This window comes from Ochlerotatus camptorhynchus, unplaced genomic scaffold (genome assembly GCF_037179485.1).
Source record: "Ochlerotatus camptorhynchus isolate MF236.1 unplaced genomic scaffold, CSIRO-AGI_Acam_v1.1 ptg000141l, whole genome shotgun sequence".
Lineage (NCBI taxonomy): Eukaryota > Metazoa > Arthropoda > Insecta > Diptera > Culicidae > Ochlerotatus > Ochlerotatus camptorhynchus.
In genome coordinates, this window is record NW_027040631.1 from 2,806,593 (window position 1) to 2,830,661 (window position 24,069).

Below are 24,069 nucleotides of genomic sequence, written 5' to 3' on the forward strand. Positions count from 1 at the left end.
CGCATCGTTCTTTCCGAGGGTCGTAACATAAACAGCTGATTCTAAGAAGTAGATGATATCCGTGAGGAAAAAAATGCGAACCAAAATAAAACAATGCTTCAATCTTCGTTTAATCGAGCAGAAGATTCTTTTCTCTCGTCGCTGCCTATGTGTCAGTGCTAATTAAGATCCAATTTCATTCATTATACATATTTAGTTTTTCTTCTGCTGACAGGAGATAGGAGATCAGAGTAGGCTGCATGCTTATTTACGTGACGCTACAATATTCCCACCGATACCTACAGAGGAAACCGAGACATTCACGCTTTTATTTATAAATCCACGTGAACCTTTGTACGCAACATTGAACGCAAACCGACTTTGACGAATCGTTGTCCATTATCTCAAACCACCCACGACGAAAGCGAATCTGACAGCTCACTCTAAAGCCGCCTCCTACGATGGTACTCAATTGAAGAAACTTTCTTTTTTCCTAGGGTCTGTTCACAAATTACGTTCCGTTTTTTTAACACAAAATTTATTCAGGTACAATGAAGAACTTTCAAGGATGAAGAATTGACGAGGTGTTGTAAAGAGTGCTCAGAAATGTCCTAGTCTTTGAAAGTTTTTCAGGCGATATTGACGGAATTATTTGTTATATTGTCACCGATTAACTTTTTCATCAATGACAAAAATGGTAGTTTCGTGAAAGCTTGTTTACATCATTGTTGTCTTGGCAGTTACGAACGTAGATGCTAGTTCACTTTGACGGCTCCATGGATTTATTTTGCTTAATTAATTTAATTCCATTACAAATTTAGATGACATCAAAAGCTGCACATTTTCGTCACCGATAATTGAAATTTTTGCCCTTGAGGATGAGCTTTAGCTCGAGTGAGTGACGAAAAACTTTCACAACATTTCTAGTCTGACCTTTTTGTCGTGGTTTGAAGAAGGTGATAGCTCTATTGCAGATCCTGTAACCCATTTCAGAATTTTTGGAGAGTTACGCCCATTCAGAGGTTACTTTCACTCACTTCCAGGTTCGAACATATTCTTTTCAAACCTAGCGCGTATTTAGTTTAGTTTTGATATTTAATTTATAAACAATAATTGGCCCGGTCTCACCATGTTCCGCTGGTCTGCCGCCGTTGATTTATTCTTTTGAAAACCCTTGGATTTTTTCTCTAACGCTTCGTATTTGATTCCGTGCTTCACAGGCAATTTTTTCCGTAGATCGTCCTTGGTTGATTCTAACATGATTCCGCCTTTTCTGGGTTTTTCGGTTGCGTCATTGCATGCTACAGCTTGTAGCTAATTCATCGGTTACTTCTCCATCATCCCCCCTTAACCGAGAATTCTACCAACCCCTATTGTTCGTCGTCCAGCTTCAAGTTTAGGGAACGAGTACCATTACCTCGCTTCCAAACACACGAAGGTTGTCGGTGATCGGTTGACCACGTAAGAAGCAGTGGCTACTGCTTCCGCCCAGAATCGCTTGTCTAGTTCAGCATCGCACCCGTCTGGTTCTCTGCATACGACTTGCAATCTTCGAACGCTTCTAACACATCTGCTTTTGATTTCAGGAAATAGACGAACGGCTTCCTGCTAGCATCGTCGGTAAACGTTAGGAAATATTGTCTCCATCGGCCCACAGAGATCAGAATGGATCAGCTCAAGCAAACGTTCAGTCCTGTGACCCTTCGCCTTAAACGGCTGTCGTTGGTGCTTGCCTTGGATACACGGTACACATAGAAATAAATTTGTATCCTCAAACTCCATTCCAGTCTGAGTCTCCTCATGCAGCCGATCCGTGCACCATCCGCTGATGCCATAGTTGGAAGCTGTTCTGCCCTCGAGCCAAGTGAACTGATGAACTTTTCGCCAACGCCAACTTGTAGAGTCCATCGCCACAACTTCGTTCGTAGTGCTGACAACTTTACTAGAGTCTTTGTCGAACATGACCTGATACCCGTTCTGGCACATCTTGCTCACGGATAATAAATTTAACGCCAAAGCTGGAACGCACAGAACACTACTAATGGTTATTTCACAAGACGTACCTCCAATGTCTGCTTCCAAATTGACGGCGCCCTTGGCAACAACAGCAGCTGCAGTGCCATTCGCAACGTTGATGTTTGCTGACACATCCTCTGTAGCCTTCAGATGGTCCTTGTTCCGGCACAGATGTGTTGTAGCTCCGGAATCAAAAATCCAGTCAACATCGTCCTTGGTCGACTGTACCGTATTAAACGCCGCGAAATATGCAGCATGGCCACTATAGTGTACCAACTTCTTGCACCGAAAGCACTTCACGCTCGATGGATCGGTAGGTTTCTTCTTGCTCCGTTTTTGTGTGGAACGCTCCATCTTCGTTTGGCTTCTTGCTGATCTTCACATCTTGCAAAATTTTCGCCTTGACAACGTCCGCCGTAAGCTTCATAGCCGACGACTCCAATCCCAGGTAGACCCTTCATCAGCAGATTCGCCAGCCAAGTATCGTTGACTTCGAAACCGACCTCCGATAGCTGGTGACTTGTCGAAAAAAGTTTGTTCACGTACTCCTGCGTCGTTTGGCATATGATGTCCTCATCGTGTTCAGCGCCAACCAGCCGCAAGCCTTCTCAGCAGTCCAATTTTCCTGGTGGAACCACTGTGCTCGTACGTATTCCGCAGACTGTACCAAGCCTCTTTCGCGGATTTTTCGTTGCGCACCAGCCCATAAATCTTGGGATCGATGCTGAAGCATACCGTGGCCAAAGCTTGCTCGGAAACATCTTCACTAACCTCCGGATCGCCCTCCTGCGGTTCCTTCACTGCGCACCACGTTCGTTCCATGATCAGGATCATCTTGGTCGCGAAGGACCAGAAGCTGTAGTTCTCCACGCTACGTAAAATATCTCTCACCGGCAACGAAACTGAACTTCCCGGCGTTCGTCCGTTAGCCGGGGCTCTTCCGTTTTCTCGTCCACTCGAGCCTTCACCCGAGACTCCGCCATCCATTTTCGTCAAAAATTTTCTTCTTCACCAAACAGAGCCGTTTCCATAGCAACTGTCTGGGCCCATAACCTAATGTGACAAATTGAGTGAATAGGTCTGCTTGGTGTGATTGATGAATTGAAACTAAATTTATTCGTTATTACATATTATCATGGCGTGCTACAGCTTGTAGCTAATGCATCGGTTACTTCCCCATCACGAAGTGAAGTATTTCTGAAAGTGATGCGTTAAGTTTATCAATGTTTTGATTTTATGCTAACGTTACCTCAATCACAGACAAACAGACGTAACACTTTGAAAAAGTTTTTCTTGAAAACATAGTATCTCAAAACATAGGACCTCAGTAACGACATCTCTCTGGCTTCTCGTGGAAAACAAGATTTCTCGCTAACTCGCAAACAATATTGAATAAAAGTTCTATAGAATGTATAGAAACGTCAAAGTAAGTCGATGCCAGCGCTGCGGCGAGTAGTTCGCGGAACTGATAATATTCAAATCAACCGTTAAATGCGTGAACGAAGATACACAATGAAGTGTTACGTCTGTTTGTCTGTGCCTCAATGTTATATCACAGACAAACAGACACAACATATTGAACATTTCTGATTGTAAACCCTACCGCCACCTGTCGTATAAACTGTAACGGGCAATACACTCAACAGATGGCTGTACTGTGCAAACGTCAAACGCAAGGGAATTGATTGTGTGCGCCACAAGTGGCAGTACTACCAACTACTTTTGATCTAACTGCTATCACTCTCCCATACTCGAAACGTGCCACGACCAAATTGGCACAACGACGCCCTATACGCTCCCTGACCAAAGCGCACGGCAACATTTGAAAAAAGTGTCTTCTTCAAAATTGTTCCTAGCAGTTTCATTACTTTAGCACCTCTTTAAATACTGTTGAGTACTTTGATTCCTCTTTCAATAGTTTTGATTACTTTAATGCTACTACAAATACCATGATGTCTTGTAGTATTTTGCATACAACGCACTCAATACAATGTTCTGCGTGTCCCTCGCAATTATGCGACATTTCATGGAATTAATTCTCCGATTGATTAACTTTTAAGAGATTTTCAGTCGTAGGTGATCATTAAGGGTAGTGTCAGAAATGTATCCATATTCTCATTAAGTGTGTCAAAGTTTCTTCAGAGTTACTTTAGAATTCCCTGGAGCTCTATTCATAATCCTGATAATAGTATCTTTAGAACTACCTTGGAATTCACCTTTTGTTCTCCTGACAATTTTCTTGAGAATCTTCTCACAATTACCTGGAACTTGTAGGCTAATTGCTTTAAAATTGTACTCAGAATTTTCCCCTGAACTCATTTGGAATTTTCATCAAAATTCTTCAGACAATATGTCCCTAAAATTTTATATTAGTTCAAGATTTTTTAATAATCTGAGACGTTTTAAATAACGCAATATTTTAAACATAAGGTGTTTTGAAGTCTGAAATCGAACAATTTACAAATTTGTCTCATGTAATCTTCAAAAAATCTTATCCATCAATCTATCACGTTATAAAATGCAAAATTGAAAGAAATACGTCAAGTTGATATTGACCAAATTTTGACCGTATCACCCTTTAATAACATCCGGTCCAATGACCCACTAGTTCGTTTTGAAAAAAAAAATACCTGAATACTATTCTGAACCGATCCACTTTCACCTTAAGGTGAAAGTTAATGCTTTTCCGTTGATACTGAATCCACACCCGTTCGAACGACACCCAAATTCAAAATGCACCAATACCAACAAGCATTGCAAATTAGGAAGATGAGAAGTATCGAAATTTTGACCTGTATTCGTAAACACAATATTCTTGTATAATTACAGGGGGTAAGTCACTCTGCCACCTTGTGCTATCACCCACTTTAACACACCAAAAACACACTTCAACACCCTTCCGTTACATCAAATTTTCCATCAATTCTGGAACCACTGCCAACTGGCTTGCTTCCACTCACTTGCGATAAAAAATGATTTCCGGAATTTTGAAATCATTAGATGTTCAAATGATATTTTGTACTTGTAAGACACAAGAAGACGTTGAAAGGCAAGTGTTTGACACATAAAACCTGTCAAATGTGCTTTCAGTTAGTCACAATCCGCGATTTTACGACTCGTGAGCGCTCACCCTGAGGGACCGCTCACGAATCGTAAAATCGCTAGTTGTGACACTCTGAACGCAAAATTAACACAACCTTTTCTTTTAACTTACAAGTACAAAATATCATAGTAGCATCTAATGATTTCATTCTTCAGAAAAACTTTTTTGTATAGCAAGTGAGTGGAAGCAACCCTGCCAAACATGTTTACATTTCTAATATTTTTGTTTTATTCCTCACTCAATTTACTGGCCAAACTGAAGGATCAGGGTTCCGAATGCAGTAGTAGAGGCCATCTCCAGTGGAAGCAATGAATCCCTCCAGTAATTCCTTCGAAAAATCGCTAGGTGAGAAGCGCCTTTGTGAAAAAATTCAGCCGTGAAATGGAAGCTCCAGATATGTTAGGTGTGTGAAGTACAGGTGATCTTATCGAAAAAGCATAAGGAAATACCGATCTGCTCGGAACTTATGAATAGTATGAATTTTTCTAGGGATGAAAGCCAATTGGAACCGACCTAATAATCAACTTCGGCACTGGTTAATGTTCAGCAACGCTCGGGTGAATCGGGAAAATCCTCCAGCATCTCCGTAAATCGGGGCTGAGGGCCTCCCTTAGCTCAGTCGGTAAAGCCCCAGCTACAAAGCAAGACCATGCTGGAGGTGGCTGGGTTCGATTCCCGATCCGGTCTAGGAATTTTTCGAGTTGGAAATTTTCTCGACTTCCCTGGGCATAGAAGTATGATTGGACTTGCCACACAATTATACCAATGCAAAAATGGTACAGGCATCGAAAGCTCTCAATTAATAACTGTGGAAGTGCATCTAGAACACTAAGTTGAGAGCACACAATAAGCTAATATGCGATATGCAATAAGCTTGAAATGCGAAGAAGAAGAAGAAGAGGAAAGAAGAAGACGTATTGGCTTCCAATAATTCTTAGGCGGCTGTAGCCTCAAAGGCTCTAGGCGTCACTGGTTTCCGAGACCAGAAGATCCGGTTTGTCCAAACGGGTTAGTCGTGGTACCTTTTGTTCGGCCAAACTCTCCCATGGCCAAAAAATGTGCTTCACTTGTTTTGATTTTACACCTCTGCCCACCTGAGAAATGGACTGAGGTGTAAAAAATATAGAACGAAAAAATATAACGTTAAGGTTGCCAGTAAACATAATTTTTCATTTGATGTAATGACAGTTCCTTTGGCACGTAGAAACACCCAAAAACACACAAGCAGCACAATTAGCACAGACTCAAGGTTGCAGAGTGACTTACCCCCCTGTATGATTATAATAATTCTACTACTGAAGTGACAACTTCAATTCAAAGATTCCAAGTTCAGGGAAGTCCTACTAATGTTCAGGGAAGTCTTGCCGTAGTTCAGGGAAAGCCTGCCGAACTTCAGCGAAGTCCTGATGAAGTTCAGGGAAGTTCTGCGAAAATTCAGAGAAGTTCTGCCGAAGTTCAGGGAAGTTTTGCCGAACTTCAGGGACGTCCTACCAATGTTCAGGGAAGGCCTGCCGAACTTCGGGAAAGTGCTGCCAAAGTTCAGGGAAATCCTGCCGAAGTTCAGGGAACTCCTGCCGAAGTGATTTATTAGATTTTTCGACTGGTACGTATGGAGATTTCTTTTATATGGCTTTCTCAGTCTAGGGTAATCCAAACAGGGAAATGCAAAACCGACTGTTTGGATTACCCTAGATTGAGAAAGCCATATAAAAGAAATCTCCTGCCGAAGTTCAGAGAACTCGTGCCGAAGTTCAGAGAAGTTCTACCGAAGTTCAGGGAAGGCATGTCAAAGTTCAGGGAACTCCTGCTGAAGTTCAGCGAAGTCTTGCCGAAGTTCAGAGAAGTTCTGCCGAGGTTAAGGGAATTTCTGCCGAAGTTCAGGGAATTATCTAATTATCTTTAAAAATATCCGAATGTATCAGAATACCTTCATCAAAAATGCTGAAATTTTTTACAAAATATACTCAAATACTTGTGAAACAACTTGTTAAATTTGAAGATCAAATTGGTTTAAAAAATATTTTATTGATCAATGGCAAAAGTGGACGATTTCTACAATATATGAAGATATAGTTCAATTTATCTAATTATCTTTAAAAATACCAAGATATAACAGAATACCTTCATCAAATAAGCTGAAATTTTCGCAGAATATCCTCAAATACTTGTGAAACAACATGTGAAAATTGAGGAACCTTTTGATTTGAAAAATATTTCATCTAGCAATGGCAAAGGTGGGTGATTTCTAAAATAGTTCCATTTATCTTTAATAAATATCCAGATATACCAGAAAACCTCCATCAAATAGGCTGAAACTTTCGCAGAGTATCCTTAAATTAGCTTACACATACACACACTTGAATTGTTTTTATTATTTCACAAATACACGCGTTTCCAACTCGACTAAGAAATACCAACAATCAATTCGAAACTAACGATTTTAAATTGGCTCACTATTTGACTAGCCTATTGGTCCCAAGCAAATCGTTTAACGTACCCCATTTTAGTCGAAATTCTAGTACTACATTATGTTTGTTTTGATTCGCTATGAATGTTTGACGGATAAAATGAGGGGTTCGAGGATTTTCCTATGTTTCGAAGGGTGCAACGATTAGCTTGGGACCGAAGATAGTACCAGAGCTGAGCCAAAAAGTTGAGTTCGTTTCTTCGGGACCTTCTGGTCTTCTCTATGGAAATACGCTCAATTTAGAAATATTTTCAAGCACTTTCATAATGGAGTTCTTGCGATAACGCATAGATGACATTGCCGAATATCATCCGTTTTCAATTATCGATAAAAGGTATCTTACAATCTTCATCAATTATTGCGAACGAAAAACGTCACGCTCGAGCTTGATCATGCTCTCGGTGCTGATAATTTTTCTTTGCTAATTCATTTGTGGATCGCCCTGTAGTGTGGCTTTTTTTCGCTTCTCTGTTTTGTGCTAGTGTTCCAAATCACATTGTTCTTCCACCTGGAGACTGCTTACGTACAGATACATGCAAAAGTCAGTTGGTTGCTTAGGAAATCGAAATCTAATGCTTCGAGTTGCGTTACAAAACAATGGTTTGTATTGAAATAATGCATTTTACAGGTATGTTGTCTTCGGAGGAAATGTTCCTAACAGTATTTTGAAACGATCTACGGAAGTCAAATATGACCGTTCATACGAAATATTTGTTTAATTGATGAGAAAAGTTAGCGACCACTATGATTGTGATCCTGAAATTGAACTTTCAGAAATACGATTCAAAAAATTGCAGCGTTATTTTATATAAAATCGATAGTCATTCTGAACCGATCCACTTTCACCTTAAGCTGGAATGACTTTTCGGCATTGTGAGTCTGAGTACGTGAATATGCATCTCAAGCATGAGTTTTGCTAGCCATATTCGCTTGCTAGTTGATTCTCTCAGAGAGGCTCAATGGACGAGATTTGAGAATGATTTTCCGAACAATTTACATGTAAGTTACAAGTTTTCAAAATTATAATGTTTTGTTCAAATTAAGTGATTTTCTGTGTTTTTGCCTTAACAAAAATCTAGCTGAAATCAGCCATAAATATTTTACGGATTCTGACTGCTGCTGACCGTTCCGTAGCAAATACAATATCAACTGCTTGCAATGATACTTTCCTCAACGTGGACACCCTTCTTTCCCACTAATTTATGACAAAAGCTCAAAGGATAAATCTTAGGGAATCAAATTCTCAGGATAGCTCTAAGCAGGGCCCCACAAAGTCACTTTCAATCGAAAATCATCAAGTGACAATGAAGCTGTAAACCATCACTTTCAATTGAAAGCCATTATGTCTTCTCTTCGAGCAGAACCACTTTCGATCAGTTTTCATGCTGTTTGTTTTGGCTTGACTCGTGTTCATTTCTTCTTTCATTGTCAAATGAACTTACTTTTGCATTGAAGCGAAGCTGTTCGATCCAAGTTCGCGCAGTTTTCATGACTTTTGTTGATTGTTCACTCGGTTCATTTTAGCGTATGCGCATAGAGCGGTGCATGTGGTTGTCAAATTTATCATTGTCGGGTGGTTTGTTTAAAAATCCAAGATGGCGGCTTCCAGTTTAATAAAAACTAGGAAATACTGTCAAATACCTATCAATAAAGGTATTTTTGGAATCGGGATGATGTCTAGAGGATGGAAATCGATATCCGACGCCATTTTGAAATCCAATTTCGATTTGCGGAAAAGTGTCAAATACCCTAAAATATGGTTATTTTCAGAATGGGGATGAGATCTGAAATGAAATGATGAGAGAAAATTGATGTCACGCCGTCTTCAAATCCAAGATGGCGGCTTTGTTTCAGAGAAACTGTGAAATACTGTCAAATACCGAGCAATGTGGATTTTTTGGAATCGGGATGACATCTAGAAGCCAGAAATTGATGTCCGACGCCATCTTGAAATTCAAGATGGTGGCTTTCGTTTTCAGAAGAAATGTCAAATGGCATCGAATATCGATTTGTCGTCCCCGTTCCGAAAAATACCCTGATATTAGGGTAAAGGGCGAACACGAAATTATTGCGACACCGAAAATGTCATGCCAATTTTCTTATAATGTTTAGAATCAAACCAAAATTTTAGGGTAGTTTTATACATATATTTACTTCAAAAATCAAAAGAAAAGTTAATCGATGGAGCCTTGAGTGTAAAATTGAACGCATTTTCGCTTGATGCCCTCCAATAAAGTCTTTACAGTGTCATCCGGTACCAGTTTCTCAGTTCCCGCTTCATTATTGCCCAATACTGGTCCACCGGGCGCAGCTCCGGACAGTTTGGCGGATTCATGTCCTTTGGAACAAAATGGACAGAATTGGCCTCATACCACTCCAGGACACTTTTAGAATAGTGGCATGATGCCAAATCTGGCCAAAATAGCGGAGCTTCGTCGTGCTGCTGCAAGAACGGCAAAAGGCGCTTCTCGAGGCACTCAGATTTGTAGATCTCGCCATTTACTGTGCCCTTTGTCACGAAAGGCTAACTCCTCAGTCCGCAAGAGCAGATGGCCTGCCAAATGAGATATTTGGAGGCGAACTTCGACATTTTCTTCTTCTTAAATTTGTCGTCCACATCAAACTTGCTCTTGCTGGTGAAAAACTCCAACCCCGGAATTTGCTTAAAATCGGTTTCGTCGTCCATCACACAGCAGCCATATTTTGTCAGCATCTTCTCGTAGAGCTTCTGTGCCCGAGTTTTAGCCGTCGATTGTTGCCACTCATCGCGGTTTGGGAAGTTCTGTACCTTGTATGTATGTAGTCCAGCTCTCTTCTTTGCATTCTGGACGTAGCTCTGCGACATGCCGATCTTTTTAGCCAAATCACGGCTTGAGACGTTGGGATTTGCTTTAATCATCCGCTTCACCTTTCCCTCCGTCTTTTTGTTCTCCGGTCCCGGTTTTCTTCCAGCTCCTTTGCCGTGGTCCAACGTCAACCGCTCCTGGAACCGCTTCAACACTCTGGAGACGGTTGAATGGTGAATGTTCAACATTTTTCCCAACTGCCGGTGCGACAGATCAGGAAATTCCAGGGAAAGAATTTGTTCTCTCAACTCGCGTTGGTTCACCTCCATTTTCGTTGAATCGAAAAACACGACTTCGAGTTTGACAGCATGTACACAATACACATCAATGAGAAAGTGTGCAAAATTTGGTTGATTTTTACCCAATGGTAAAAAAGTTATGCCCTGTTGAATGTGTCGCAATAATTTCGTGTTCGCCCTTTATTTGACACTTTTTGTAAAACCTGATGGCTGCCATATTGGATTCCAAAATGGCATCGGATATCGGTTTTTGGCATCCACGCGTTGTCCCCCTTCCGAAAATACCCATATTGTAGGGTATTTGACGCTTTCTGAACCATGATGGCCGCCATATTGGATTCCAAAATTGTATCTGATACCGATTTTCGGCAACTACGTGCTGTCCCCGTTCCGAGAATATCCATATTGTAGTGTATTTGTCACTTTTTCTGAAACCCGATGGCCGCCAAATTGGAGTCCAACATAGCGTCGGATATCGATTTTCGGCATCCACGCGTTGTCCCCGTTCCGAAAATACACATATTGTAGGGTATTTGACTCGTTTTATAAAACTTGATGGCCGCCATCTTGGATTCCAAAATGGCGTCGAATATCGATATTTGGCATCTACGCGTCGTCCCCGTTCCGAAAATACACATATTGTAGGGTATTTGACACCTTCTGATGCCCGCCATATTGGATTCGAATATAGCGTTGGATATCGATTTATGACATCTACTCGTTGTTCCCGTTCCTAAAATACCCATATCTTAGGGTATTTGACACTTCCGAAAACCAATTGTCACTATTTTGGATTCCAAAATGGTATCTGGTACCGATTTTCGGCATCTACGCGTTGTCCCCGTTCCGAAAATACCCATATTGTAGGGTATTTGAGACTTTTCCTGACCCCGATGGCCGCCATCTTGGACTCCAGAATGGCCTCGTTAATTTAATTTTCGTTTAACATATGAAATAATATATTATTACTACATATAATCCGGATGCCATCCCTATCGGCAACTGATATTTTGCGGATACTATATTTTGATGCTTGAAGACGAGATGCATGACAAGTCGAATGAGCCCGAATTGAAGTGAAAGTGAACGAAGGAAGTAGTTTTCGAGTAATTCATTGCGTTAATTGAAACAAGTCTTTGCTTCAAATGAAATGAACTGAAGCATTTGACGAACGAAAGAAGCGATAGTCAAGTCATGTTTGAAAGGAGGAATGTTCATCGTGACTCGATAACAAGAAACACAATGACTTACTCGAAAATGATATTGCTCAAAATGAAGCGATTCTGTGGATAGTTCATTTTCTTTTCCTTGTTTCGAAAATGCATAGCCCTGGTCCTAAGCATGTCCTGAGAAGAATTTGAAGGAGATGCTGAGGATAATATTATGGGTATTTTAGAAGAACACTTAGGTGAATATGTTCTGTTTTTCTATAGGGGGTAGTGTAAAATTGGATTTTTTTTTTGCGTTACGTAATTTGTTAACAGACCCAAGTAGAAGACAACTACTCACTGGTTGCTGCGATTGTATCTTCTTTCGCAGCCAGTGTTCCGCGTTTTGTTCTATTTGTCAACCACGTGTGCAATCCCCACCGATCGCCGCCGCCGCCGCCTGCGCCCTGCTGTGCTGGGCACGGAAGTGTCCCAAGATCAAACATTGTGACGTCCGCCGCCGACGACGACGAACGTTTCTTGACCTGCCGATGGTTTATTGCTTTGGATCAAGGCGCGGAAGAATGGATGGACAAGAGAAAGGGATTTACTTTTCCTCTACTCTTGTTGATGCGGGTGTGATTGGTTTCAAAATTTAACGTCAGTCCAATTAATTCGCCGTCTGGTTCGCGTCGAGCACTGTTGAGCGAATCTTCAGGCGTTTGTTTACCTCGCTGAGCGTCGTGTGTACTATTTGGAATGTGAGTTGGGAATTGTTTTGAGATTTTTTTTTATGTGTGTCTACCAAAGAAGACGTTGCGTGGAAAAAATGTTTTTGTGAAAATTTACAAACCGCAGGGTTTCGTCGAAGCGTGCCGCGATTTTCTACTCGGCCTACTGTGTGAATGGAGTTTTTCTTAGTTTTATTTTCAGGTATTATTTTGTTATAATTTGTGTTCTTTTTTTATATTGTTTCTTCACTTAACAGAGCCACCCGGAGCCGATCCAAATCTAGTCATTCGTACAACGACCTATAGTTAAGCAATGCCAAAATAAACCATAACAAAAAGTGTGATATACTCAAATGACCATGACATTTAATGTTTAAATGTAAGAGAGAACAAGAAGACATTAGCAAATCGAAAATCTGTCGATTAACTGAATCTCAACCCCGGCTTGCCCGTTAAAGTTAAATACATAACGTATATCGTTTTTCTCCAAATGCTGCACATTTTCCGGCCGCAGCTCCTGGATCAGCGGAAAGCTTTCTTATTTATCAACTAGTCATCGTAAACCGCCAGCAAAATTCGCTTCCTCGTATCTACTGTTGTCGTCACTATCATCCTCAGCATCACCATAGGCAACTGGTGCCCTGGAGGTTCCGTTCTTCCTTCTCCCACTTGTATAGTCGGTGAGTCGGACCAAACCCCGTATCGGAGTAGCATCGGTGGTAGTTGAGCACTAGGTAGGATCCCGATTCCATTCGGGTGAATCCTGAGACTCAACTGTCGCCAACCGCATCAGCAATAGAGGAGCAACAACAACGAGCCCGATAAAAGCGAAGCTTTTTATCAACCCCTCTATATATATTTTTTGACTAAACGGACAAACTGAACGGCCCCAAAATTACGGACACAACTATGGAAGACTTGCTCCAGGCTGGCCACGTGGTCAAGGAGCGATGGAAGGTTCGTTTACCCCACCCCGAGCGATCTTTAGTATGAATCATAACATTTATCCATTTCTACAGGTCCTGAAAAAGATCGGCGGAGGCGGATTCGGCGAGATCTACGAGGGTCAGGATCTGATCACGCGGGAACAGGTGGCCCTTAAGGTGGAGTCCGCGCGCCAGCCGAAGCAGGTCTTGAAGATGGAAGTGGCCGTCCTGAAGAAGCTGCAGGGTAAGTCTTGCTTCACCACCGACTTCAAACGGGCAATTTTAACGGAGAAATCATGTATTTTTTCAGGTAAAGAACACATCTGCCGCTTCATCGGGTGCGGCCGGAACGATCGTTTCAACTACGTGGTCATGCAGCTGCAGGGCAAAAATCTGGCCGAACTGCGTCGATCGCAGGCCCGCGGGGCGTTCTCGCTGAGTACCACCCTGCGGATCGGGCTCCAGATACTCAGATCGATCGAGTCGATTCACTCGGTTGGGTTTCTTCATCGTGATATTAAGCCAGTTAGTGTTGCACTTCGCAGACGTTCTGAATCTTATGTTTAAGCTAACGTTTGTTTTGTTTTTGCAGAGCAACTTTGCCATTGGAAGGTTACCGTGCAATAATCGTAAAATTTACATGTTGGATTTTGGTTTAGCTAGACAGTATACCACCGGTACCGGTGAGGTTCGATGTCCTCGGGCAGCCGCCGGTTTCCGGGGCACTGTTAGGTGAGAGTTGCGATCGAGCGGGAAAATCACCAACATGGCAGTCTAACGGACCTTCTTCTTTAATGTTTTAGGTATGCTTCGCTGAATGCGCACAAAAATCGAGAAATGGGTCGGCAGGACGATCTGTGGTCGTTGTTCTATATGCTTGTTGAGTTTGTTACTGGCCAGCTTCCGTGGCGTAAAATTAAGGATAAGGAGCAAGTAAGTACCAGCAGTTCAGCTTGACACAACATACAGCGAATGCCCTGTGTATTTTCCATAATATGCTATGGTGTTTAATGTTTACATCATCATCATTAATCCGATTTAATCGTAATTTGGCCGTCTTCGTACCCGAAACTTCGCTTTGCTCAGAAAAATGTGTGACCACGTGATTCATGCGAATTTCACAATTCACAACTTTACAATTGCGTCCTCTGCCGTTGATTTTTTAACATCTGCAGGGTGGCCACTGAACCGGGAGAACCGGGAATTCGATTGGAACCTTGCAATTACTTTACTTTAAATGATCTTAATTTCTTGTATTTGTGTGCTTTACATGTATGAATTATCAAGTGACACAGATGCGTCTTTTAAACTTTAGTTTTTTTTTTATTTAAATTATTATTAATTACTAGGAACTGTCCAATCAGGCCTGTTTTAGAGAATGACCACCTTGGTGGGACTGGTTTGTTTTGGATTCGAAAAAGGAGACTACTTTTATAACTACTATTTGCAACTACAACTAACCTACAACTACTATATCAAGACCAACTATTGAAAAGGCCTCAACTCCATTTTGTAAACAAACCTTGTAAGGCCTTTTTTTCGCGAACCGAAGTCCGCCTACGCAAACCAACAAAATGAACAGGTAGGGGAAATTCTCTTCTACCCGATTGTGTTTTAGGTTTGCGAATGTAGGTTTCGGTTCGCGAGAAAATGGCCTTATAAGGTTTGTTTACAAAATGGAGTTGAGGCCTTTTCAATTGTGGGTCTTGATATACACCTAACTCTGTAGTAGGCCTTGCCTGACTGTCATAAGTTAGAGATTGATTCTTTATCCGACCACCAACCAAGATAGACGTAATAAATAGTAGCTCTTAACAACAGCTTGTTTTACTTGTTGGCCTTGGTTACGGATATAACAATTGGCGACGAGGATGGGATCGCGAAAGCTACTCACGGTCAACACGCATCGTGGACTGTTCCATGCATCATCGACAGCATGGTGGCCGGCATCCCTGGAGTCAAGCCGTATTTGGACGACATCCTCATCGCTGGTCGCACCAAGCAGGAACACGATCGCAGTCTCTACGCTGTTCTCGAGCAGATCCGTGAGTATGGCTTTCACCTACGCCTCGAAAAATGTCGTTTCGCACTCTCCCAGAGCAAGTTTCTCGGACACATCGTGGATAAGGACGGTATTCGCTGACCCTTCAAAAACAGAAGCCATTTCCAAGATGCAGTCTCCGAAGGATGTCCAGCAACTCCGTTCCTACCTCGGTGCTGTCAACTACTATGGTAGATTCGTTAAGCATATGAAGCAACTCAGGGCTCCTCTGGACAGCCTCCTCAAGAAAGATGCGAGCTGAAGTCAGAAGTCTTTCGAGCAGCTCAAGGCCATTCTACTTTCCGACCTGCTGCTTACACACTACGACCCGTCCAAGGAAATCGTTGTTCAACAGATGCATCGAAGTACGGCCTTGGCGCTGTCATCATGCATCGATTCCCGACCGGTGAAGTGAAGGCAATTGCGCACGCCTCGCGCTCACTGACCCCAGCAGAGATGAACTACGGACAAGTGGAGAAGGAAGCATTGGCCCTGATATTCGCTGTCACCCGTTTCCACAAAATGCTGTATGGACGACACTTCCTCCTGCAAACCGATCATCAACCGTTACTCAAGGTTTTCGGCTCAAAGAAAGGTATTCCTGTTTACACAGCAAACCGTTTGCAGCGCTGGGCCTTGACACTTCTGCTGTACGATTTCGACATCCAACACGTTTCATCGACGAATTTTGGCTATGCAGATTTTCTATCCCGGCTAATGTCATCGCAGCATAGACCAGATGAGGATTACGTCATAGCCGCCGTGTGCGTCGAATCTGAAGCAAAAGCAATTCTCGATGACACCATCAGCAACCTTCCAGTCACGCACCGGATGATTGTGGCTGAGACGCGAAAGGATCCAGTTCTTCAGCAAGTGGTGAATTTCCTTAACAAAGGTTGGCCAGCAAATGCGAAGCAAGTTGCTGATCCTGATGTCAAGAAGTTCTTCGCCAGACTAGATGGACTTCAAGTTGTCGACAACTGCGTTATGTTCGGTGATCGAATCGTCGTCCCATCAAAGTTTCGAAAGCAGATCGTTCGTCAACTGCATCGTGGACACCCAGGAATGGACCGAATGAAGTCTCTGGCCCGAAGTTACATCTACTGGCCTAACGTTGACGACGATGTGGAGCAATTTGTCCGTCAGTGCACTGCATGTGCTGAAGTAGCGAAGTCCCCGACAAAAGCAACCTTGGAGTCATGGCCTCTCCCGGACAAGCCATGGCAACGTGTCCATATCGATTTTGCTGGTCCGATCCATGGATACTACTATTTCGTTCTGGTAGATGCTTTCTCAAAGTGGCCCGGAATTTTTCGCACTCAATCCATTACCACAACTGCAACCCTGAATATGCTGCGTGAAACGTTTTCTCGTTACGGCAACTCATACACATTGGTCTCAGACAACGGAACGCAATTCACCAGCGAGCAGTTTCAACAGTATTGCCGTGCAAATGGTATCACCCATCTCCGCACTGCTCCCTACCACCCGCAGTCCAACGGCCAAGCGGAGCGATTCGTTGATTCACTCAAGCGTGGCCCCAAGAAGCTAGCCAAGGGGGAAGGATCACCCACACTGGAGCACCTGCAGACATTCCTTTCGGTGTATCGTTCAATCCCAAACCGAAACACACCGCAGTCGACGTCTCCAGCAGAAGCATTCCTCGGAAGACCAGTTCGTAGACTCCGGAGGCTGTCCTTACGGTTACGGACCGGACCTGGCCATCTCGACTGGCGGTTGTGTTGATGACCCGCCCTTTTGGCCAACAACTCCGGGGCATCTTAGGGTCGACGATGATCACTACATCTCCAGTAGCTATAGGCTTCGTAGACTGGAACCATTTCGACCGGCGGGTGATTTCTGGCAGATAATCGGAGACCCACCGCTTCCAAAACAAATTGGCCAGAACCTGAAAGGTGCACCAGTTCTGCTTCAGGGCGAGACGACAGTCGTTACTCGTGACTAATGGTTTCGTTCCGTTGGATGAACCAAGCAGGAAGTGGTTCGGGGTGAGAGCTGGAGCGGAATCGACATCTTCCGGCACGTGTGTTACTGGTCTGGAGTTTACCACGTTCTCGATTTCGGTGAGAGTGTTTCGAAGCACTTCGTCGGACGGTTTCCTCGTTGTGCAGACGGCCATCAGGTTGCTTTTCACGGTTCGTATCAGCCGCTCCCAACTTCCACCCATGTGTGGTGCCAGCGGGGGATTGAACACCCACTCGGTCTCGGTACTGGTGAACTCCCGCATGATCTCATCGTGGTCGATCACTTCTTCAAGTTTCTTCATTTCACGCGCCGCTCCGACAAAGTTGGTTCCTAGGTCGCTGTAGAACTTACGAGGTCGGCCACGCCGAGCGACGAAATTCCGGATTGCCATGATGCATGAACTAGTGGTCAGTGAGTGGACTACTTCAATGTGTATAGCCCAAACGGTCAAACACGTGGCTAGCATCCCCCAGCGTTTTTCGACCCTTCTGCCGACGACGACCTCAATTGGACCAAAGTAATCGACTCCGGTATGTGTGAACGGGCGAGAGAATGCAGCTAGGCGACCAGGAGGTAGGTCGGCCATGATTGGAGGATTCGGTGTTGCACCATCGTTCTTGCATCTTTGGCAATTTCTGCGTACTTGTTTGAAGCACGAGCGTAAGCGGCCGATTTGATATTTCTGCCGCAGTTCGTTAATCACTGTTTCGTGATTTTGGTGGTGGTATCTATTGTGGTAGTGGGATATTATTAAGGTAGTGATGTGGTGCTTTCGAGGTAGGATTATGGGTTTCTTCGCGTCTTCAGTGGCGTACTGGCAGGCTGCGATACGAGTTCTCATTCGTAATATACCGCGTTCGTCCAGCCACGGTGTAAGCTTGTACAGTGAACTGGATTTCGGCAGCGGCGGTGATAGATCTCCTACGATTTGTGGCATATTCCGCAGGGTGGAGAGTTCTTCAGGATAGCCGTCTTGCTGCGCGATGCGGATCAGGTATGCTTCAGCTGCGGACAGCTCACTTTCGACGAGCGGTCCCGTTTTAGTCGGCAGTTTTTGTAGTTTCAATCGACAGTTTGCTGCAAATTGCAGTACCCACGCGACTATTTTTTTCAGTCGTTCCCAGCTGGAGTAGTCCGCGGTGCGATGATCGGTTCTGGAACAACGTGGTGTGTAGAAAGGTTTGCTATGAGTTCGGCGTCTGTGGATTCGTTCCGGATTGCAGACTGTGGCCATTTGTCTTCGGTTGTCCAGAGAAAATCTGGTCCGTTGAACCACCTACTGTCAGCAGATAGATCGGGAAGCACGTTCCACTTTGTAGCGTCATCTGCTACGTTTAGTTTGCTTGGTACGTATCGCCATTCATGTACTTCCGTAGCCTCTAGAATTTCCGTAACTCTGAATCCGACAAACTGAGTGTACCGCCGATGGTCGGAGTTGATCCAGCACAAAACGTCTCTCGAGTCCGACCAGTAAAACTTCTTCGTTATCTGCATAACCAAGGTTTCGACGACCGTACGAGTGAGCCGAGTGCCTATCACCGCTGCTTGCAACTCCAGCCGAGGGATCGAGGTGAGCTTCAACGGTGCTACTCTAGCTTTAGAGGTGACGAGAGAACAGTGGATTCTTCCATCTTTAACGAAACGGAGAAATGATACAGCTGCCATTCCACTCTTGCCAGCATCAACGAACGTGTGAAGCTGCACCTCATCGGCCTCGCTGTTTAGGTATGCGGAACAATAGCATCGAGCTATCTGAACGCTTTCGACGTTTGGCAAGACTTTTAGCCAAGTGAGCCAGTTCGTGAACGCATCGTCGTCTATTCCCTCGTCCCAGCTAACACCGGATCGCCAGATGTCTTGCAATAACATCTTCAGGTAGGCTAAGAAGTGTGCGATCAGTCCAAGGGGATCGTATATCGTCATGAGGACACGCAGAACTTCGCGTTTCGTAGGCCGTCTTTCACCTTTCAGCAGAGCCCCATCGTAGCGGTTCCATCCAACCTTGACGGTGAAGGCGTCGGACTTCGTGTTCCACCACATGCCTAAGACCTTTTCAGTGGACAATTCTGATGATATATCCAGACTTTTTTCCTCCGTACTTCCTTCTTGCATCGCTGACGTCACTCGTTTAGAGTTGCTGATCCAGTTCCGTATCTCAAAGCCACCTTGTGCGTGAACGTGTCTAACGTCCTTCGCTGTCTGAATTGCTTCTCCGTCGGAAGCTACGCTGATCAACATGTCATCGACATAGTGCGATTTCGTAATTGCTTCGTACGCCGCTGGATAGTCACTCTTGAATCGCTCCGCGTTAATGTTCTTCACATATTGAGCGCTACTCGGAGAACAGCACGCCCCAAAGGTCATGACTCTCATCGCATACACCCCGAGCCTTCCTTCTTTGTCTAACCAATAGAAGCATTGGTATCGTTGGTCTTCCTCGCGAATGAGTACCTGGTGGAACATTTCGCGGATGTCTCCAGTTACTGCTACCGGATGCAGACGGAATCGAAGCAGAATCGCAAGAAGAGAGAAAAGTAGATCCGGACCTTTCAGCAGAGCGGAATTCAGGGACTTTCCGTGTGCCTTAGCTGCTGCGTCCCACACTATCCTCACTTTTCCGGGTTTATTTGGATTTGTGACTGGGAATACTGGTAGAAACCAAGTGTGACCGGATTGCTGCTTAACTGCGTCGTCGGAAAGCTTGCGAACGTATCCCTTTGCTATGTAGTCCTTGATCTTCTCATGCAGTACTTCCGCCAGCTGTTGATCCTTCGCCATACGTTTTTCCAAGGACTGATGACGACGCAGTGCCATTTCGCGGCTATCCGGCAAGCGGATGTCATCGTATCGCCACAGTAAGCCTGTCTCGTAGCGTTCGCCATTGAAACGTGTGCGGGACTCTAGAAGTGACTGAGCTCTCTCATCTTCGGATGACTGAAGCAGTTTGTCTGGCTTCATAACTCCGAGACTATCGAGGGAAAAGTACTCTTTCATGGCTAGATGTAGACCTTCGTCGGATTCATCGCTACAGGAGCGTACGTGGAATGTATAGTGGAACATATTTGGCGTTTCTCCGGAACACAATCCTCCACATATCGTCCATCCCAGTCGGGTCTTCATCGCAATCGGTTGACCTAGTTCTCCTTCACGGCTATTCAGCGTCAGTCCCAGTTGAGCATGCTTCATTCCTATCAAGATTCGTGGACGAGCGTCGTGATATGACTCGACGGGCAGCCCCTCAAGGTGAGGATACAGACGTACTAGCTCATTGAAGTCTAGAGTTTGTTGTGGCAGCATTAATTCGTTAACTGTTCGCACATCGTCTAGCTGGAACTTCCTGGCTTCGTGATGTCTTGCAGCAATGTGAAGCTTGACAATACGAGAATTCTTCTCGTGGCGTTGAGTTCCCCCAGTCCATCGTAGGCAGAGTGGACTCGAAGTTCCACTTAAGTTGAGCTCATCGGCCAGTTCTTGATCGAGCAGTGTCAGCGCAGAACCTTCGTCCAGAAAGGCATAGGTGTGTACCTCCTTCCCTAATTCTGAAAGCACCACCGGGAGGTAGCGGAACAGCACAGAGCTTGATGTTATCTGATGTGTATTGCAACGATGTCCGGAGCTACTAGCTTCAGGTTGAGACGATTGGTGGCTTCCGCTCTGAGTGTTGCTGTTTTCAGTTTTCCTGTTCTGGTCGTTGTGTAGCAGTTCGTGATGCCTATATGTGCATCCGTCTTTGCCGCAAGGTTTGGCCTTGCAGTTTCCCTTGTGTTGGCGAAGGCATGTGCGGCAGAGTCCAAACTCCCTGACTACGGCCCACCTGGAATCCCTGGACAAGTCTCGAAATTGTTTGCACTTGTCCGCAGATTTGCAGCTCCCTTTGCATACTAAACACGTCTCCTTGGTGGGTGTTGGTGGAAGATCTACTGCAGCTTTTGAGGACGTATTGGGTTTCGGGTTGTGAGGAACCGTATACTCAGAGTGCGCGTTTAGATAACTGTCTCCTTTTTTGCTCCGACGAATATCGCTGCGGCCAGGTTTTGCTTCCAATGATACGGTAGGAAACGTTACCGAACTTGCTGCTTCCGCTAGAGTGTAAACCCATTCGCCGAAGATCGCTAAGTTGACTGTCAGGTGCGTCTTCCGATGTTGAGCCCAACTGAGCTTGATTGTTGGTGGTAGTTTGCTGACAAGCTGGTGCAACAGAGTGATGTTGTACATATACTCCTCCAAACCACATGACTCAACTGTAGCGCAAAAGTTCTGTACGCTCACTGCGAAATCCACCAACGTTTCCAGTCGATCCTCTCGAATCGCTGGTAGTGAGCTTATCTTCCCAATCAGCGAGTGAACAGTGACTTCTGGTTGACCGTACAACATCCGCAACGTATCCATAATTCCTTGTACGTTACCGGGATGCATCAGTCTGCACTTGACGGCCTCGTAAGCTTTCCCCTTCAAGCTCCTTTGCAGTCGCACCAGGTTCTCCTCTTCCGAGAATCCACACATAGCTGTCGTGCTATTGAACATGGATAAGAAGATCGGCCATTCTTCTGGATTGCCGGAAAACGTAGGCAAGTCCTTCGAAACAGCTTGCCGTGCCGCAATTTGTGAGCGTGAAAGCTGGAACTGATCGTAGTCATCCATTGGCGTGGGGCTTGCCGAAGATCTTGGGGCACGTGTGACACGAGGTACACTGGTGCAGGCCAACAATATCGTTGCACTGGACATGAACGGGAGATCGAAGCTGGTGAGGTCGCATGTAAACCAAATGCGTCCTCGTCACACGTCTGATGATCCAGCGCAAGCGACGCAGCAACTACCATGGGAAATCCTGCTTGATGAAATTCAAGATGAAGCTGTACCGTTGGATCCAGAAGTGCCATTCAATCACGATGTCCCTATTCCTGTTGGTTCCGTATCACTCGAAGCTGATGGTCATCGATCTCCACATTGTGGTAGGTTTAACGGATCTCGCCACGGAAGGCGTCGTAGGGCATATCTCACAAATTTTCTCTGAATTGCTTCGATCCTACCAGTCCAGGTTGACTGGTACGGGCGCCATACTACAGAGTTGGATTCCAGAATCGATCGCACCAGTGCTGTCGGTTGGCTCTACAGATAATATCGTTGTAGCGCGATCGGAAGGTCAGCGCTGAATCCAGGATGACACCAAGATCACGAACTTGAAGACAACGCTCAAGGGACTGACCATTAATTGAATAATCATACGTAATCGGGTTGAGCTTGCGATGAAACGATGGATGCTCAACGTCAGCATGTTCCGGGTGCACCAATCAGCAAAACTATTCAGCAGCAATTGTAGAGCATAGCAGTCCTCGATACCTTTAATGATCATGTATATTTTGACGTCATCAGCTTAAAACACACGGCAGCCAGATGGTAGTACGAGAGAAAGCTCGTTGATGAAGAGTGAGAATAACAAAGGACCCAGGTTGCTACCCTGTGGCACGCCAGATAAGTTTGAAAATTGTTCCGATGATTCAAATCCGATATTAACGGTGAGGCTACGATCCGTAAGGTATGATCCAAACCAGCTAACAAGATCCGCAGAGACACCAATTCTTCCTAGACGTTTCAGTAATACTCCGTGGTCAACTCTATCGAAAGCTGATTTCAAATCAGTGTATGCAGTGTCGATCTGAGCACCAGCATCAATGTTGCGTATGCAAAACGAAATAAACTGGACGAGATTGGTAGACGTTGATCTTTTGGGGTAGAAGCCGTGCTGATCCGTAGAAATATAATTCTTGCAGGAGTCGAAAAGTACATCATTTATTATGATTTAGAAAACCTTCGAACAAGCACACAACGAAGTTATTCCTCTGTAATTCTCGATGTTCTGTCGATCCCCCTTTTTAAACACGGGGAACATGACCGATGTTTTCCAGCTAGTGGGAAAACTACGCTTCCGTAATGATATGTGGAAAAGTGTCGTAAGAGGGAATTTTTTTTCAGGATGCATGACGGTATGCCATCTGGACTGGACACAGAGTATTTCAATTTGTTTATTGCGGAGTCCACCTGAATCGACGTGATCGCAAAGCTTCTCAGAGAACAGACCCCACTAGGTGTATCTCTACAAGCTTCTGTGATTTGACGTGCAGACGACGTCATCGCCCATCTCAACGGGTAACCCATTCTCCTTCCGTTTAGAGTCGACCAATTTCCAAAAATGTCGTGGATGTCTGCGTAGATTTTCCTGAGTTCGTTTGCAGTAGCGTTTGTACAGATAACGGTTATATACAAAATCAACCAAGTAACTCATCAACACACTGGTGAAGTACTCTACAGCAATGTCAATATCTTCAGCGGATTCAAGGATGTGCCAGTCAGTTTGGCGAAGCGCTTCAAGTAATCCTCCAAAATCAGCGCGGTGAAAGTCAAGTCCAGGTTCGTCCGGGAAACTCTCAAATGGAGAACGTGTCTGAAAGACAACCATTCAACGATACCTTAAACGACCTTTGCTCAAGGTAGTTACGGGTGATTTTGACAAGATGCAAAGGAAAGTTACAAAGCTTGTATACAAGCCCGTTGTGTCAGACATTGTCAAACGCTTTCTCAACGTCTAA

At 44.4% G+C, this 24,069-nt stretch overlaps 1 protein-coding gene across 4 annotated transcripts in view; it reads left to right on the plus strand.

Moving 5' to 3' along the window:
- Asator (asator) overlaps positions 1-24,069 on the plus strand; it is a 58,988-nt gene that overhangs the window by 20,803 nt on the left and 14,116 nt on the right. For 2 of the 4 annotated variants that reach the window (XM_065221350.1, XM_065221349.1), the window contains exons 2-6: positions 12,787-13,486; positions 13,549-13,699; positions 13,766-13,980; positions 14,048-14,187; positions 14,259-14,388. In XM_065221350.1, coding sequence (XP_065077422.1) covers positions 13,439-13,486; positions 13,549-13,699; positions 13,766-13,980; positions 14,048-14,187; positions 14,259-14,388 — 684 coding nt within the window. In that variant the 5' untranslated portion in view covers positions 12,787-13,438. The remainder of the gene's footprint in view (positions 1-12,786; positions 13,487-13,548; positions 13,700-13,765; positions 13,981-14,047; positions 14,188-14,258; positions 14,389-24,069) is intronic. The other 2 variants (XM_065221351.1, XM_065221352.1) reach the window with 1 other exon arrangement.